Source organism: Rhipicephalus microplus, chromosome 5 (genome assembly GCF_043290135.1).
Source record: "Rhipicephalus microplus isolate Deutch F79 chromosome 5, USDA_Rmic, whole genome shotgun sequence".
In the NCBI taxonomy this organism is placed as follows: Eukaryota; Metazoa; Arthropoda; class Arachnida; order Ixodida; family Ixodidae; genus Rhipicephalus; species Rhipicephalus microplus.
This window is the reverse complement of record NC_134704.1, coordinates 210475102-210490696: the sequence shown is the minus strand read 5'-3', so window position 1 is coordinate 210490696 and position 15595 is coordinate 210475102. Positions and strand designations below refer to the sequence as shown.

At 49.3% G+C, this 15595-nt stretch overlaps 1 protein-coding gene across 1 annotated transcript in view; it reads left to right on the top strand.

Annotated features, from left to right (window-relative positions):
* Positions 1-15595, top strand: part of nompB (intraflagellar transport protein 88-like protein nompB) — a 1761410-nt gene that overhangs the window by 1547147 nt on the left and 198668 nt on the right. Inside the window, exon 22 of the mRNA XM_075896456.1 lies at positions 3227-3305. Within this exon, the coding sequence (XP_075752571.1) occupies positions 3227-3305 (79 nt within the window). The remainder of the gene's footprint in view (positions 1-3226; positions 3306-15595) is intronic.

Here is a 15595-nt window from a genome sequence, read left to right as displayed (position 1 = left end):
GATACTTTTCTATCTGTAGGGGTATTTCACCATTACTTAGCCATGCCGCATTCAAGAAAAAAACCATGCAGGCCGGCTCTTTGGTATTGGCATGTTTTGTAAAGATGTCCAGCTTTTCTACAGTAAAAACAAAGTAGCATCCTTTCAGGAACGTGCCACACGATGCTTTTTTGTGGTCTCAGCTCTCCGACAAAGTGCGAGCCGTGCCATTCCAATGGGCGTACACAGGGGGGCTGCGAAAGAAGCATTGTTCTCGGTGGGCTGGTGCATAGCAACCGTGTACGATGGGCCGGTGGGCTGGTGCATAGCGACCGTGTACCTGCAGTAGTTGTTCTAGTTGAACAGGTTACGCCTCAGATTCTTATTGAAGGATTGAATGCCAAACTTCATCCCGAGTGACTGTGGCAAGCGTCGTAACTTTCGGCGCGACTTGTAGCGGCAGTATCTTCTGACACTATTATTTCACAATGGATCGTACCAGTTACTTCTGTGTTTCACAGCTGGTACTCTGGCTTACGGAAAAGACAACCACTGGTGCGCTGCTGGCATCGTGGTTGTAAAGACAGGCACAATGCTGTAGCACCCTCTCTATGGTAGATGCCTCGTTGCTGAACTCGGCAGCGGGGCGTGGTGGTGGTGAACTAGCCCTGCAAATAAACTGTGTTTCACTCTACGCATAAGGTGGCGTAGTTTTTTCTCTTCCACCATGTTTGGATTCGCGCTTTTGAAGAGGCGAGACTTGCCTTCAACATACATGCTGATACTCCCTTTTGTACGCTAGTTCCTAAACTGTAGAGCGTTTTCTGCCTTTTCACGGCGACTGGTGCCTGAATTCGCAGTGAGCAAGTGTCAACGATAATCTTTCCATGTCGCCATCAGTGCTTCGTGATCTTAAAACAAGACGCTCACTGCAACCCTCAATGTGATGTGCACACGGCCAAGTCTTCTTGTCTCAGACCAGGCATTGTTTTTCGCAAGCCGCTGGAAATGCTCGAATAATTCTTCTAAACGTTCGTGCGCATCACCACAGGAAAGTTCAGACAAGCACAGTAGAGACACGATGAGTTGGTATGCCGAAACCGGATTAGCCATTGCTTTGGAGTTGGCGTTCATCACAGCGAAGCAGTGAGGAGTAGTCCGAAATTAGGCTCGGCTTCTCGAAAACGGCTGCATGAACGTTGATGTATTGTAGTCAGTTCACCAGCTTCCAGTCGTACAGGGTCAGGGCTCCACTCTTTTGGATTCGCCGCCAGAAGGCCACAGTGTGTGGACGTGTTTCGAACGGGCTCTCGTTTCAATCTTTTTTTTTTGGATGACAGTCACGTGCGACATTCGATTCGTCTGCACAGTTCGACCCACCTAGTTCTGGGAGCTGCCGAGTGTCTCTGCGGACACTGTGACTCTATTTGTAGCTGATTCACATGCCTTCAGAATCCTGAGGTTATCTCAGGATGACCTCAAAATGACGCGAAGCTTAAGCAGCCGGTGTAGATGCCACATAGGCGCAGCGACGCTGATGCATGCCTCTTGCAGAAGGCAGCGTTATATCTCGCATTCTTGGCGACAGCCACCACGATCTTCCCCACTGGCGGTGTCTAAGACTATTATTACTATTATTCACCGTCTCTGCTATAGACTGCGAGCAAAAGACGTTGTAGTTCATGTTTGAACATATCGCCTCCAGCAGACGAAGTTATATCCGACACTCGCGGCATTCAGCAGGTACACGTAGGTCTCCCCTCTGTGTCCCGATTCGAGAGCAGTTAGTGATCTGAAGCACATGCTCAAGGAGTGCCCCTCTTTACAGCACTACACGGATCATGAATCGATGGAGGAAGAACTTCATTCCTTTCTCAAGAAGCAGAACTGGTTTGACCAACTCCGGGCTGTTCAGAAGACCCCCGATGCGGTAGGGCGGCTTGGCCTCTTTTTTCTATTATGGGAATGACCCTCAGTCTTGCCGCTTTGAAACGTGGTAAAGATTCTTCTAGGCCATAATAAATGTTGCTATCAACCGGTAAATCAATCTGTAGATGCTTTCAATGCCAAAGTAAAACGAATGCCGGTAGTAGCACCAAGATGCCCCTTTTATGTAGTTTTAAATACTATTGGACACACTTCATAAAACACCCAGTACATGAGACCGGAGCCTAGAGTCAGGCCCGGGCCTGACCCGAGCCCAAAGCTCGTGGGCCCCAGCTCGTCCCGGGCCAAAACCTACAAGGCCTTACACGGCCTGGCCCAGCCCGCGGGCGGCACCGGGCCTAGCTTGGGGTTTCGGCGCGGCCCGGGCCCGTGCAGTGCTCTAGGCGGTTCGGTGAACGTACGCTATATAGCATTGGCAGTGCAGCTGCTCTCCGATTTGGCTGTTGCGCGGGGTGGCGCCAGGCGGCGAGCTCTCATTCCTAGGATCTCCGTGCCTGGGTCGTCACCGTACGAGCGCGCTTGCCGGATCATGCTGCTTGCTAGGACAAAGACGACAGGTAACGGGTGCTGAAATCAGCTGCAGCTCGTGCAGCATTTCGGGCAAGATGTGCTCTGGAACAGCGAATGCGTGATCGCCGACTACGGCGGCGTCATCGTCATGACAATGCACCTTCCACCAAACCTCGGCAGGAAGTCAAGCCACCATTAAACACGCCATGATCAAGGGCAAGAGCGTGCTGTTCCTTCTAGTAGGTGATCTCAACGTCAGCGCCACCCAGCGACCCCAAGACGGCTGGTTGATGCAGCATGTGCTCGCAACGTGCGGACTCACCAGCGTCTCCTTTGACCATCTGAACCCCAACACGGACAGGGGAACGTGCATAGATGTGGCCTTTGTGAACTTTAAAGTAGCACCTGTGTGAAAACTATTGCTCCATTTCACTGACTATGAGGCGGTAATCATCGAGACCAAAGGACAACCAGTCATTCAAAGTTGAATGAAATCTCGCAGACACTATCGCTTTGAATACTGCTGGGCGAAATTACTGATGAGATCACGCTTTAACCATAATTGTTTTACGAGCTTCGTCTCAAACTCAACATTCATTCTGTTGATATGTTTTAAATTTTTGAAACATTTCATGTAAAAATAACCCAGTGGGCTCTACGAGCCCTTTTAAAATAATCCATCTATTCATTCGATTCATGCAGTTCTTCAAACTAAAGAAAGCACACTTTCAGTGCAATGAACATAGGTAGCCTTGATGCCGAGAAGTGCCTCGTCTTTCGTTCTTTGCAGCGCACAAGCAGCAGTGGAAGCAGGAGTGGAAGCCATCGAAGCAGCGGTCGCCTATCCAGGGATGGTTCTGCAAGCAGCAGTAAGCAAGTTTCGACAGATGTAGTACGTGTTTGTTTTTTGGTGGTAAACGGTGCTCAGAAACTATTGCCATCTGAAAAGCGCCAAAAGCTTGACCGCTAGGTTTATGCTTAGATGCAATAAAAACCAGTGAAAACTAAAATTGACGTTTAACAAGAAGAAACGCTCCATTGCCGGATGTCCTTCCATTTTACTTGCGCATCCACAAGAACTTGTACCTTTTATCGCCTCCAAGCGCACAAGCTATAGCCAGAAGCCCATCAGGGCGCTTGATATTTAGCCACGCATTACCAAGCGGCTTCCAAGCCACTTGATATTGCGTGACAAGTTGCGGACGCAACAAGGCGACAGGCTTGCTGAACAAAAAATCGGCCGATTCTTCTTTTTGTGGCCCAACTCAAGAAATTCGAATTCGAGATTTCACCTCCGCCTTCTCAGAATGCTGATTCGGTGAACAAGGGGTTGCAAACACCGAAATAATTCACATGCTAAGCTATGTTGCCCCTCAGCATGGTCCTACTTCTTAAGCGCGCTGTTGTAGGCGTTTATGTATACTGGACGTCTGGCCGGTATGACTAGAGGATTCTGTAAAACGCTTTGACGCTGCACTTAGTGAAAATCACCCGGTGTCTGGTTCTTCAAGCTCTCCGTCCGATGATTGATTGATTTTTGGGGTTTAATGTCCCAAAACCACCATACGATTATGAGAGATGTCGCAGTGGAGGGCTCCGGAAATTTCGACCACCTGGGCTCTTTAATGTGCACCCAAATCTGAGTACACGGGCCTACAACATTGCTGCCTCCATCGGAAATGCAGCCGCCACAGCTGGGATTTGATCCCGCGACCAGTGGGTCAGCAGCCGAGTACCTTAGCCATTAGACCACCTAGGCGGGGCATCTCTCTTTGTCCAAGGAACAGGCGCGAAGGACAGATTGCTTGGGGCTCTGAAGGTGCCCCCGAGACATTGGCGGCACAATTTTGAGTCCATGATACGTCTGGCGAAAATACACATTACATCAATGTTCCTCATATATTCTAATGAGAAAGCACGCAGTTTCTTCATTTGCCAGGCCGACGTTTTACCAACACACAGGACCACGGATGACGGAAACAAGGATGTTGTCAGTCGATCCACTTACTCCGCAACGCTTTGATACATGATAGGCAAATTCTGTTGAGGGCATTCACGCAACACAGGTTTGCAATGCTTCATTAGGTTGCAATCCTTACCTAAAACAATAGAACTGAGAAAAGGAGTCGTGCTTTTTAGACCTAGGAGACCACTCCCGAATAGCTTCTTTATGCTGATTGCTTCTAAATCTAGGCACCTAATGGTCTTGTCAATTGTGGCTTTTTAGTAAACATGGTATTTCATAAGCATGTGCTCAAAACCCTCCACAAGTCACAGCGCTTGACTGCTGACCTCAAGGTAGCGGGATCGAATTCCGAGTGTCAACGCTACGTTTTCGACAGGGGCAAATCAGCTTGAGCTTGGTGTAGTGAAATTTACATGCATGCTAAGAACCCCCAGGTGGCGGAATCATCTAGAGCTCTCCAGCACAACGATTAAAAAATGTTCTCATGGTTTTGGGTCGTTAGACTACCACAACAGCTGTGAGCAGGTGCTAAAACATCTAACACTTTTTCGTCACATGTGATAAGCAAATGATTAAAAATGATTAGGAAACCATGAGACTACCTATACACCTCGGTAAATTTTGCACCTTGATACGCTGATGATGTCTGAATCTTGTACCAGGTAAACCATGTGGTGTATGATATTTCGAATGTTTCAGCATCCTCTAAAAAGTACACGTTTACTAAAGAAGTACCAATTATTGAGGCTTTTAGGTTTGTGAGTGTACAAGCTGTGTTTTCACGTGACGGACTCGCATGTTTGAAGTGCTCCCTGACATCTAAAATGGCACTTATGCCTATCGAATCTGGCCCCCTGAAGTTGGCAGAATGAAGCATTGCAAATCTGTCTCACAAAGTATCCCAAACAATGTAGGCACGTCAAGCAGCAAAGCTTGGGGAGCGTCTGAGAGCACCTAAGTTCCTGCTGTCGGAGGATGAAACATCGTCAAAACAGATAGGAAACATGCGTACTCTTTCACTTTCTGGCACAAGGAACATTGAGTTCACACCATGCTTTTACAAGACGTCTCATGGCCAGAAAAAAGCGTTTCAAACATTCGGTAAGAACTTAATGTTTTGAGCCACCACTCGCCTGAATATCAGGCGGTTAGCTTGTGAAACTTGCCACAAAAAAACTGGCAGATTCCACGTACAGCCGGAATAGATGATATGTGAATAACAATTGAGGAATGTTCATATGTCACTTTAAGATCAGCACAACGTTACGAGGTGGATGTAAATGATGCTGTGCATGACTTCCGTGTCATGATTATCATGTTTCGATCTGTCGTTTACTTTCGTTATGTTTGAGGCTACGTGATACCAAATTTAGTATATGTGGAGCTAACAAAATGGCCGCGAGCGCACCATGAAGGGCCCATGATACTCTCATGTAGCGCCGACGCACGGTCACGCTGGGCACAGCGACGCTACGTTAGCAACAAAAGCACTTTTTAGTCGGACGTGAGGCGCGACCAGCATCCGTCGGCGCGGCCTGAACTCAACAAGCGCGAAATGCGGCATGCTGCATTTCGCACCGATCCGTTACCTAGACAACGCTGCGTCTAACTCTTTTTTGAAACGGAAGGACGCAGGACACACTGAAATGTGCATGCGTCAAAGAAACGCACCGCGGAGCGCATCTGCGAGTATATGGCAGGACTGTTATGCCGGGAGTGACATTCCAGGGTGGCTTAAAAACACAATGGTGGTGCCGTGAGCCTGCTGGGCCCGCGGACCTAAAAACCCTTTCCACCTGACTACCTGGAGGGAACTTTGCAGCCTGCGCTTCCGCCGGGTCCTTTGGGTGGTGCACCGAACATTGGGCCTCACATCTGGACCCGTGCCATGAGAACGCTTTCTACATTTCTGGGCCAGCGACCGCGCCTTGGTGCATTGTGTTCGGGGCCTGCAGGAAGCTAGCTGAGCCAGTGGTGCCGTGTTGCTCCTCCATGTGCTTCCGGGTGTGCGTGTCCTTGCACCTTTCTAGAAACTGGTTTGGCGGACTAGTCTGCACCGGGTTGGAGTGGAGGAGGACAATACTATTGGAGGGACCTGAACTTACTTGTCTTCTTTCGCTGTGAATCCTGGGAAGGCAGTGTATAAAAACGCGAGCGCAAAAACGCTCGGGTGTGCTTCACCTGTTCCATGCTGTTCTACGCCACTCTGAACATGTAAATATTGTACATAAACGTTATTTCTCATCTACGCCGGCTCCTCGACTCGTCTTCTCCGGGAACTCGGATGGCTCCAGCCGGGACAATGCTACCCAAGGTCACCTCAGTCACGGACATGGCGGCATGTCCCGACACCTCCTTCCTAACAGTGTTTGCAGCGGTGGGATCGACCAGCGTCTGCTACTCTGGTGTGTTGAGTGCTTGAAGTTTACCTCTAGTAGTGCCAGACCTAGCTAGCGCTCTTTGTTGGTAGATTTTGGTGTGGTAACTTTGTTAGTGGGTTTTGGTGTGGTAACATTTTTTTTGGTGTTAGTGGGTTTTGGTGTGGTCGGTCAAGAAACAAATGATTCGACCACATTGCTACAATAGAAAGTAAACGAGGCGTAGTGAAATGCTCCCAGAGCCAGACCTAGCTAGCGCTCTTTGTTAGTAGGTTTCAGCATTATAACATTGTGGGTCGGCCAATAATTCAATGAATCGACCGCATTGTTTCACTGGAGCGTAAACGAGGCAGAGTGAAGTATTATTATGAACAATTTCAAAGTACCTGACCTTCTCGAAGTTTGCATGGAGTTAGGGCTTGCGGTTGGCTCTGCTAAGCGGAAGCAGCAGATAATCGCGTTTATGGAGAAAGAGAAAGTGACTCACGAGGAAACCCAGGAAGCTCTTGAGCAAATTCGAGATATAAAGGAAAGAGACGAGAAAGCTCAGGAGGATATTCGAGCCGAAAGGATACGTATGCACGAGGCTACGATGCAGCCCTTGTGTGAGGGGATAGAAAGGGAGAATAATCACATTCGGGAACTGCATCAGAATCGTCGTTCATGATGTATATGTGAAGTATGTGTAGAGCCCAAAAGGTGCGATGTAGTGGCGAGTACGGTGCAGGTTGAAGTAACCGAGGAAGCCGCTCTTTGCGAGGTACCAACCAAGAAAAATACGCGTCTCTATGAGCGCGACATGCAAAGTGACTCATACGCGGAGAAAAAAGAGCAACAAGTCGTTGTTAAGAACATTGCGCCTTGGGCAATTACGCGACTCTCCGATGGTGTGAAGGTACTGCAGGTAAAGAGCGGGAAGGTGGCTGGTATTCAAACTGTAGCAAGTCCAAAAGGTGTTGCATGTGAAACCGAGGCTGGTTGCAGTCACACTGGTGGGGCCAATCAACAGATTAATGAGCTGGAGACCATGCTCGAGCCTCAGCAGAGGAATGACCTTTCGGATGTTGAAAGAGAGGACAACGAAGGTAGTCCTAAATGTAGCGAACACATAACGCTACTGAAACCCGACAGTACTGCCACCGAGAGCGAGCTACTGTGTAAAGTATTTGCTACAGATAGAGTGGAAAATGTCTTAGAGGCTAAAAAACTACAATGCGAGGCTGTCGTAGGTGTACGAACAGGCACAAGTTTGGTGGAAGATTGTTTCGAGGAAACGTCTACTCCCAGCTGCATGGACAGAGCTTGTGTGGTGTTAGAGACATGCCTCGTGCAGTGGCACGCAAGGGATCGGCCGGACGATAAAAACTACCCGGAAATTGTTGAAGAGCGTGAATTTTAGGAGTTCAGATCTGTGGAGGGCCCAGAGTCTGGTTTTGTGAGGGGTAGCGCAGATAACATAGCCCGTCAGAGCAAAAATGGGGAAACCGAAGGGCAAAGGCTGCAGAAAGGGTAGTGCAGAGGCATACCTGAACTATAGGATTGCCGATGACGCAACCAAGTAAATTTGTACCAACCAAAGAAAGGTTGTACGTAAGCGTCACCGCAAAACAAGGAAGCAGGAACGTGCGGCACCACAAAAGGTGGAGGCAGAGGGCACGCCGCAGCGGAAACGGAAGGATTGGCGATCGGGCAATTCTACAAACCGTACTTTGAGGTGTACGGTCAGGCGAAATTGACGAGAGAGAAGAAGCGGAAAGGAACACGTGTCCCGAAAAAAGAAGGCGCGGTCAAAACGAACAGGTTTGCATCGACAACTATGTCGACGAGTTCCTAAAAGAAAGGCTGTTGGTCCGGAATTCAGGGTGGAACCAAACACCAAAGGACAATGGTGAATCTTTCCCCCCCCACTTCAGGAATCTTCGGTGTTACGAAGAAACGCGGCCAGAATCAGGAATGAGGTGAGATAGCAAAGTTGGGCTAGGAGCTCACGCTCATTGTGGCCTGTGGCGATTGCGAAAGTGGCAGCGAACACGACGACCACGTGGAAGACTAAAAGCGTGAAGGTCAGCTGCAAGCTTTTCACAGAATGCGACCTGTAGAGTTCTGGAAAGTAATTATTTGAATATTCTTCCACTTCTGATCCTTTGAAGTAGAGTTTTCTTTTGTCAGTAAAGTGAAAAAAAACTGGTTTCAAAGGGTTCGTGCCGAACGCGGTATGTTGTTATTTTTGTAAACATTTACAACCAAACGCGCATTTAGAATACTTTTAGATGGTACGGAAGCGTACGTTTGGTCGGGAGATGTTACAGCGCTCTATAGGTGCGAATGGAGCTACAGGACTTGAAAGAACCCAGCGCGTTCTTTATTCAAGTGGCTAGCATCATAATGAAACCTTAACCAAACAAGACTATTACGCAAAGGTTTAGTTCCGTCCCTTTGGTTTAGGTATAACGCTTGTGTATCATGCACCGTGTGTTACCATTCAGCGAGAGTGTTCAGGAGGATTAGTGAAACCTGGGAGTTTCCGTTGGCTTCCTTGACTGTTCCTTTCTCTTCGCCGAGTAGCTATAGCGCAATTGTAATTCTTTTATCCTCTCGACGTTGTTGTGGTAGCAAGAACCAAAATTGAGGTCTGTTTTGGCTTGTCGCCTTGAGATACGCACTTCTCCCCATTGAAGTTAAGTGCCGAAACGAATAATCAGGTTTTTTTGGTCTAGTTTGGTGTTACGTCTGGTTTGGGTTTGCGAGGGGTGTGCTGAAGGCGCTTGCAGCGTTAGGTGCGGTTTGACAATTGTTGTCTTGTCGAGTTCGTCGTATCCACAGGAAGCTTGAGTCCATGCAAGAGGCTTGATTGTGGGGAATGCCTGCGGAGACGATGGCGGTCCGGAGGGCTTCGCAACGAGACCCAGGAAGAAGCCAGGTATCCGACCACATCAATTCAGCCGAGCCACGTGTGTCAGCTCGTCCTCGTGATGCATCGTTTGGGGGCGGGGGTGCCATTATGCAGGAAGCAACATTTCAGGGTGGCTTAAAATTACAATGGTGATGTGGTGAATCTGCTGGGCCCGCGGACCTAAAAACCCTTTCCACCTGACTACCCGGAGGGATGTTTGCAGTCTGCGCTTCCACCTCCTCTTTTGGGTGGTGCACCGAACAATGGGTCTCGCATCTAGAGTTGTGCCAAGAGCACGCTTTCGACATTCCTGGGCCTACGACCATGCCTTGGTGCATTGTGTTTGGGGACTGCAGGCAGCTAGCTGAGCCAGTGGTGCCCAATTGCTCCTCTCTGTGCTACCGGGTGTGCGTGTCCTTGCACTTTTCTAGAAACTGGTTTGGCGGACTAGTCTGCACCTGGTCGGAGTGGAGACGGACAATCCTATTGCAGGGACCTGAACTGACTTGTGTTCTCTCGCAGTGCATCGTGGGGAGGCAGTGTATAAAAACGCGAGCGCAAAAACGCTCGGGTGTGCTGTACCTGTTCCATGCTGTTCTACGCTACTCTCATTATGTAAATATTGTACATAAACGTTTTCTTCTCATCTACGCCGGCTCCTCGACTCGTCTCCTCTCGGTACTCGGATGGCTCCAGCCGGGACCATGCTACCCAAGGTCACCACAATGACGGACGTGGCAGAATAACCTGACACCTCCTTCCTTACAGGACCGGTGCCTGGCGTGGTAACAACGGCGTAACGCGACGAAATGAACGTCGGTGAGCACGCGCACCACGTCACGTCGAAATTATTGGCGCCTTGACCATGGCATGTAGTCATGCTGACATGAGAAAAATCTCATGAGTATCATGTTTGCACCAGTCACATACCTTCGCCATCAATTGGCGTCACGTAATAGCAAATTTGGCATATTTAAAGCTAGCAAAATGGTCGTGAGCATATTGCCACGATTGTTTAGAAAAGATGCGGACCTAACCTAATTACTTTCTTTATATTCTTTGTGTGTGTGTGGCACTTCATCCGCTTTTTGTGTGTTGGAGTGTATCCGCAAGCCATCTTGATGCTCGGATGTGCTGCAAGATACCGGATTGATAAGGGATCGTCACACCCACCGGCGGGGATCTGGTAAGCTACCGTTCGGGCACGCTGGCTTGTTTTCTTTTCTTTTCGCTGTCGCCGGGCAGTGTTTCTTTTGTTTGCTTTCGGGCGCAAGTCAGCCCCAATAAAGTACCCTTAGTTTTATTGCCACCGAGGTCTGCTTTTCTGCTTGTCTCTGCACCGGCGAGCTCAACGTCACGTACGTGACATTTCGTGGAGATGCTGATGTTTAGTACACCCCCTTCAAACCGTGCTCCCAGCGCAAGTACCTCTCGAGTGGCCGACACGGACGAGGTCACCAGAGAAGACAAGGCAGACGCAACTCGCAGTAGCCGCCACCTAAAAGCGCTACCAGCTGAATTGAGACCGCTTCAACCCACCACTCTTCGCCTGAACCACCGGTCAACGTCACCAATGCAGGCCAGCAGCACACCTACTCCGGTCGTCATCCAGCAGCCTCGCCAACCACCGTTGTTTCGTGGCTCCGCTTGCGAGGATGTACAAGACTGGCTGGAGCGTTACGAGTGGGTCGCAGCCTTGAACAAGTGGTCCGACGAAGACAAACTTCGAAACGTTTTCTTCGCACTCGAAGATCCCGCTAGCACCTGGTACGAGAACCAGGATCCTCACTTGACAACGTGGGATACCTTCAGGAGGCAGGCATCGAAAACATTCGGAGCAAAAAGCGGGCTGACGCCTTACTCCAAACTCGCCAGCAGCACCCTAACGAGGCCGTAACAATCTTTGCCGAGGAAATGCAAAAGCTATTCCGGCACGCTGATGCGAACATGACTGAAGACAAGAAGCTTTAGTACCTTATGAGGGCCGTTAAGGAGCAACTTTTTGTGGCGCTAATTCGCAACCCCCAGAAGACCGTCGCAGATTGGGTTAGCGAGGCCATCGCCATCGAGAGGACACTCGAGCTACGCGCAAAGCCGTACGACCGCAACTACCACGCTGCACCGCCAGACAGCATTGATTGCCGTATTGTCACCACTGAGTCGCTTCGAGACACCATTCGTGCCATGGTTCGCGATGAGCTGCGCAGTCTGCTACCGGGTGCACAACCAGCAACTTCATCACTCGCTGACGTCGTGCGGGGCGAGGTACAGCAAGCGCTTGCGACACTTGGTACCACCAAAACGGCCTCACCCACACCGCCACCTATCCAGGAGCCAGGAGTTCACACCTACGCCGCTGCTTTGAAAGCCAATTCAAGACCAACCGGCTGGAGACGACAAACCTACGCGCCACAACATCGCATGCAAACTGGTTCGCCACAGCCACACGCGTGGCAGCCCCCCCCCCCCCCCCCGTTCAGCTACGTACCCGCCAACGGCACTACGTAAGACTGACGTCTGGAGAACCCAACATCAACGACCGCTTTGTTTCCACTGCGGTGAGGCTGATCACCTTCTGCGATACTGTCCCTATCGCCAGATGGGCCTTAGTGGATACGACATCAACGCCCTACAACCCTTCTCGGCCAGCGACCTCGAGCGAGATATCGAGGCATACCTACGAGAAGCCGAAGACTCCGCCACCCGTCGCTTCAGGTCTCCGTCACCCACCTCTCATCACTCGCCATCGCCCTATAGCGGGGACTTGAAAGCCAGATCACCCAGTCCCCATAAAAGAAACTAACGCCAGCGACGTCAGGAGGTGACGCCGCTCTCGAGTGAAGACCGGAAAACCCTCCAGTGACCCCGACGCAACCAGACGACTCAACGCAAACCGCCGCTTCGACAAAATGCGACACTACGACGATCCGGCTGGACTCCGCAGAGCTTCCTCGAGATGCTTCCAACCGACGCAGCCGTGACCACGCGAAACGACATACTGCACAGTCGGTGACCAATCAAAATTGAAGCCGGACATCAAACGCCGATTTGCAGGTCACCCTCGACGGACGTCCAGTGACCGCACAGGTCGACACCGGGGCTGACTACTCCGTCGTTAGCGGGCGATTTGTTAATCGACTTAAGAAAGTGAAAACCATGTGGGACGGCCCGCAAATACGCACAGCAGGATGTCTCCTGATCACGCCTTCCGGACGATGCACAGCACGAGTGGCTGTTGATGGCCACAGCTACACTGTACCCTATTGGAAAAAAAACGAATGCTGGGCATGGTGTAAACCACCACCCACCATTATAGTGGATTAATGTAGTGGGTGAATGGTGGGAAATGCCCACAATGGCGCGTGGTGGGATATGGTGGGTGCTGCAGTGTCGGCAACGCTTGAGCGCGAAATGGCGTCAGAATCACCATGATGAGCTGCCACAAAAAATAAAAAAGAATTCTATAAAAACGGTATAAAAAACGCCCGTCCCGTAAAAAAAAAAACAAGGTGCCATGGAGGATCGGACGTGCAACTTGCGGATTCCCACTTGGAGACACTAACCACTGCACCATACCATTTTTTTCTTTATTTAACCACTGCGCCATACCAACATGACGTCAGTTGTGCGCTAAATAGTTAGTTGGAATACACACTTACGGTTCAACTTCAGTTATGTTTGTCGTGTACACGACATAGACGAGATTTGCACCTGCTACTAAAAATTGCACATTTATTAAACACAAGCAACTGCTGCCTGTAACGATGGCCACTGTGTTAATGCACCAGTGCTTTTTTTTACAATTTACAACTGCGAGAGAAAAAAAACCAAGTGGACTGGGGAGCAGCAACAGTTTACCGGCGGGGTCTGACAAATTTTATATCTGTTTCGCGCTCGTTCTAAAGGGCGACATCTGCTCACGCTTTATGACGCTTCTAGGCTCATTGCATCGATACGCCCACCTAATTTATTTGATGGAGTATTGGGATGCTTTTCGCGCAATGTAGAGGGCCGTCGGGCCAGTGCAATGCTGTAGCTCTTTCGCTAAAGCAGTTGTAACTACATAACGGCTTGGCCAAAACGAATGCAGTGTGCCGGAAACATTACGCTATCATATTGGTTCCCCAAGCATACGAATTGCCACGTCTGAGTTCTCGCACAAAAGCTAGAGAAGTTCTGGCGAGTGCGACCGGCGGCTGTCGGTGAGAAGAGACGTACGTTCTCTGGAAGTGCTTGAATCGCGTCGCATTGATGTTTGTTGCTTCTTGAGCGGATGCCATACACAATGAAAAATGCTTCATTTAGGTTAATTGATGCCATGGCTGCGCTGTATTGTCATTCGCAATCGCCGAAATCGTGTATTCTGAAACCCGGAAGCACGGATAACACAATGGTACGGGCTCGGTCGGTAGGCCTAACCTTTGGTGGAAATCATGGTGGTAGAAGAAGGAAGTGATTCTCTCACAGAACGCTTACAAGATAACGCGACGACTCGGGCCCATTGTCTACGAAGTTGTACCTGAGGGAGTGAGACAATCACCGCAGCGACGCTCGCGACCTGAAGTAGTCTACGTCGTGCGTCTCAAGAATTTTCAACGATAGACTAAGAGACATTCTCAACACTCCGCTCTTAGTAGGTTCTAACAATTTCCATTTTTTGTAACTAGTGTGTTCCTTTAGCATCGGGACGATGCTCTGTCTCCCGGAAGGGCAGTGCCACGTGTGTTTAGAAAAGATGTGGACCTAACCTAATCACTTTCTTTATCCGCTTTTTGTGTGTGTGGCACTTCATTCGCTTTTTGTGTGTTAGAGTGTATCCGCAAGCCATCTTGATGCCCGGATGTGCTGCAAGATACCGGACTGATAAGGGATCGTCACACCCACCGGCGGGGATTCGGTCAGCCACTGTTCGGGCACGCTGGCTTGTTTTCTTTTCTTTTCGCTGTCGCCGAGCAGTGTTTATTTAGTTTGCTTTCGGGCGCAAGTCAGCCCCAATAAAGTACCCTAAGTTTTATTGCCACCGGGGTCTGCCTTTCTGCTCGTCTGTGCACCGGCCAGCTCAACGTCACCTACGTGACAATATCATGAGCGTAGCGTGTAGTCATGTTGTTACACAAACACATCTCGTTTTTACAATGTTCACACCAGTATCGTAACTTCGGCTTCCATTTCCGTCTCGTAATACCTAACATGATATAAGGGAAGCTTGCAAAACGGCCGCCAACGCATGATGATTGTGGCTTGTAGTCATGTATCTACATGACACGCATCTCATTATTATCACGTTTGCACCAGTCACACACTTTCGTCAACTATTCAGGTACGGTAATACCAAATTTGGTATATGTGACGGAAGCGAAATGGCCGCAACCGTGTCATGAGCGTGGCTTGTATTATGTTGTTGCATGACACGCATGTCATGAGTTTCATGTTAGGGTCTGTCGCTTGCGTTGGCCATGCAACCATGCCATACCATACCACTTTTGCAATATGCAATGTGAACATGATCACCGCAAAAGCTGCAGCACCAAGAGATGCAAAGCATGAAATATATGTCATGATTTTTATGTTATGACTAGTTAAATATCTTCTTCAAACAATCACGTTGTGCCATCAAAGTTTGGTATTGATACCATTATTGAAAGGGCCAGGAGAGATAAAATATTGGCAGATCTCACGTACAGTGGGAATGAATGATATGCGAAACACGAATGAGAAAGGTTGATTTGTGACTTTGAAATCAAAACAACGTTACGACGTGGAGGTAAATGATGAATTACATGACTTCCGTCACACGATTATTATGTTTGGATGTGTCGTTTATCTTCGCCATTCATTCACACCACGTGATACCAAAACTAGTATATGTGGGGCTCGCGGAACAGTCGCGAGCACGCTATTAGCGTGGTATGTTGTCATGTT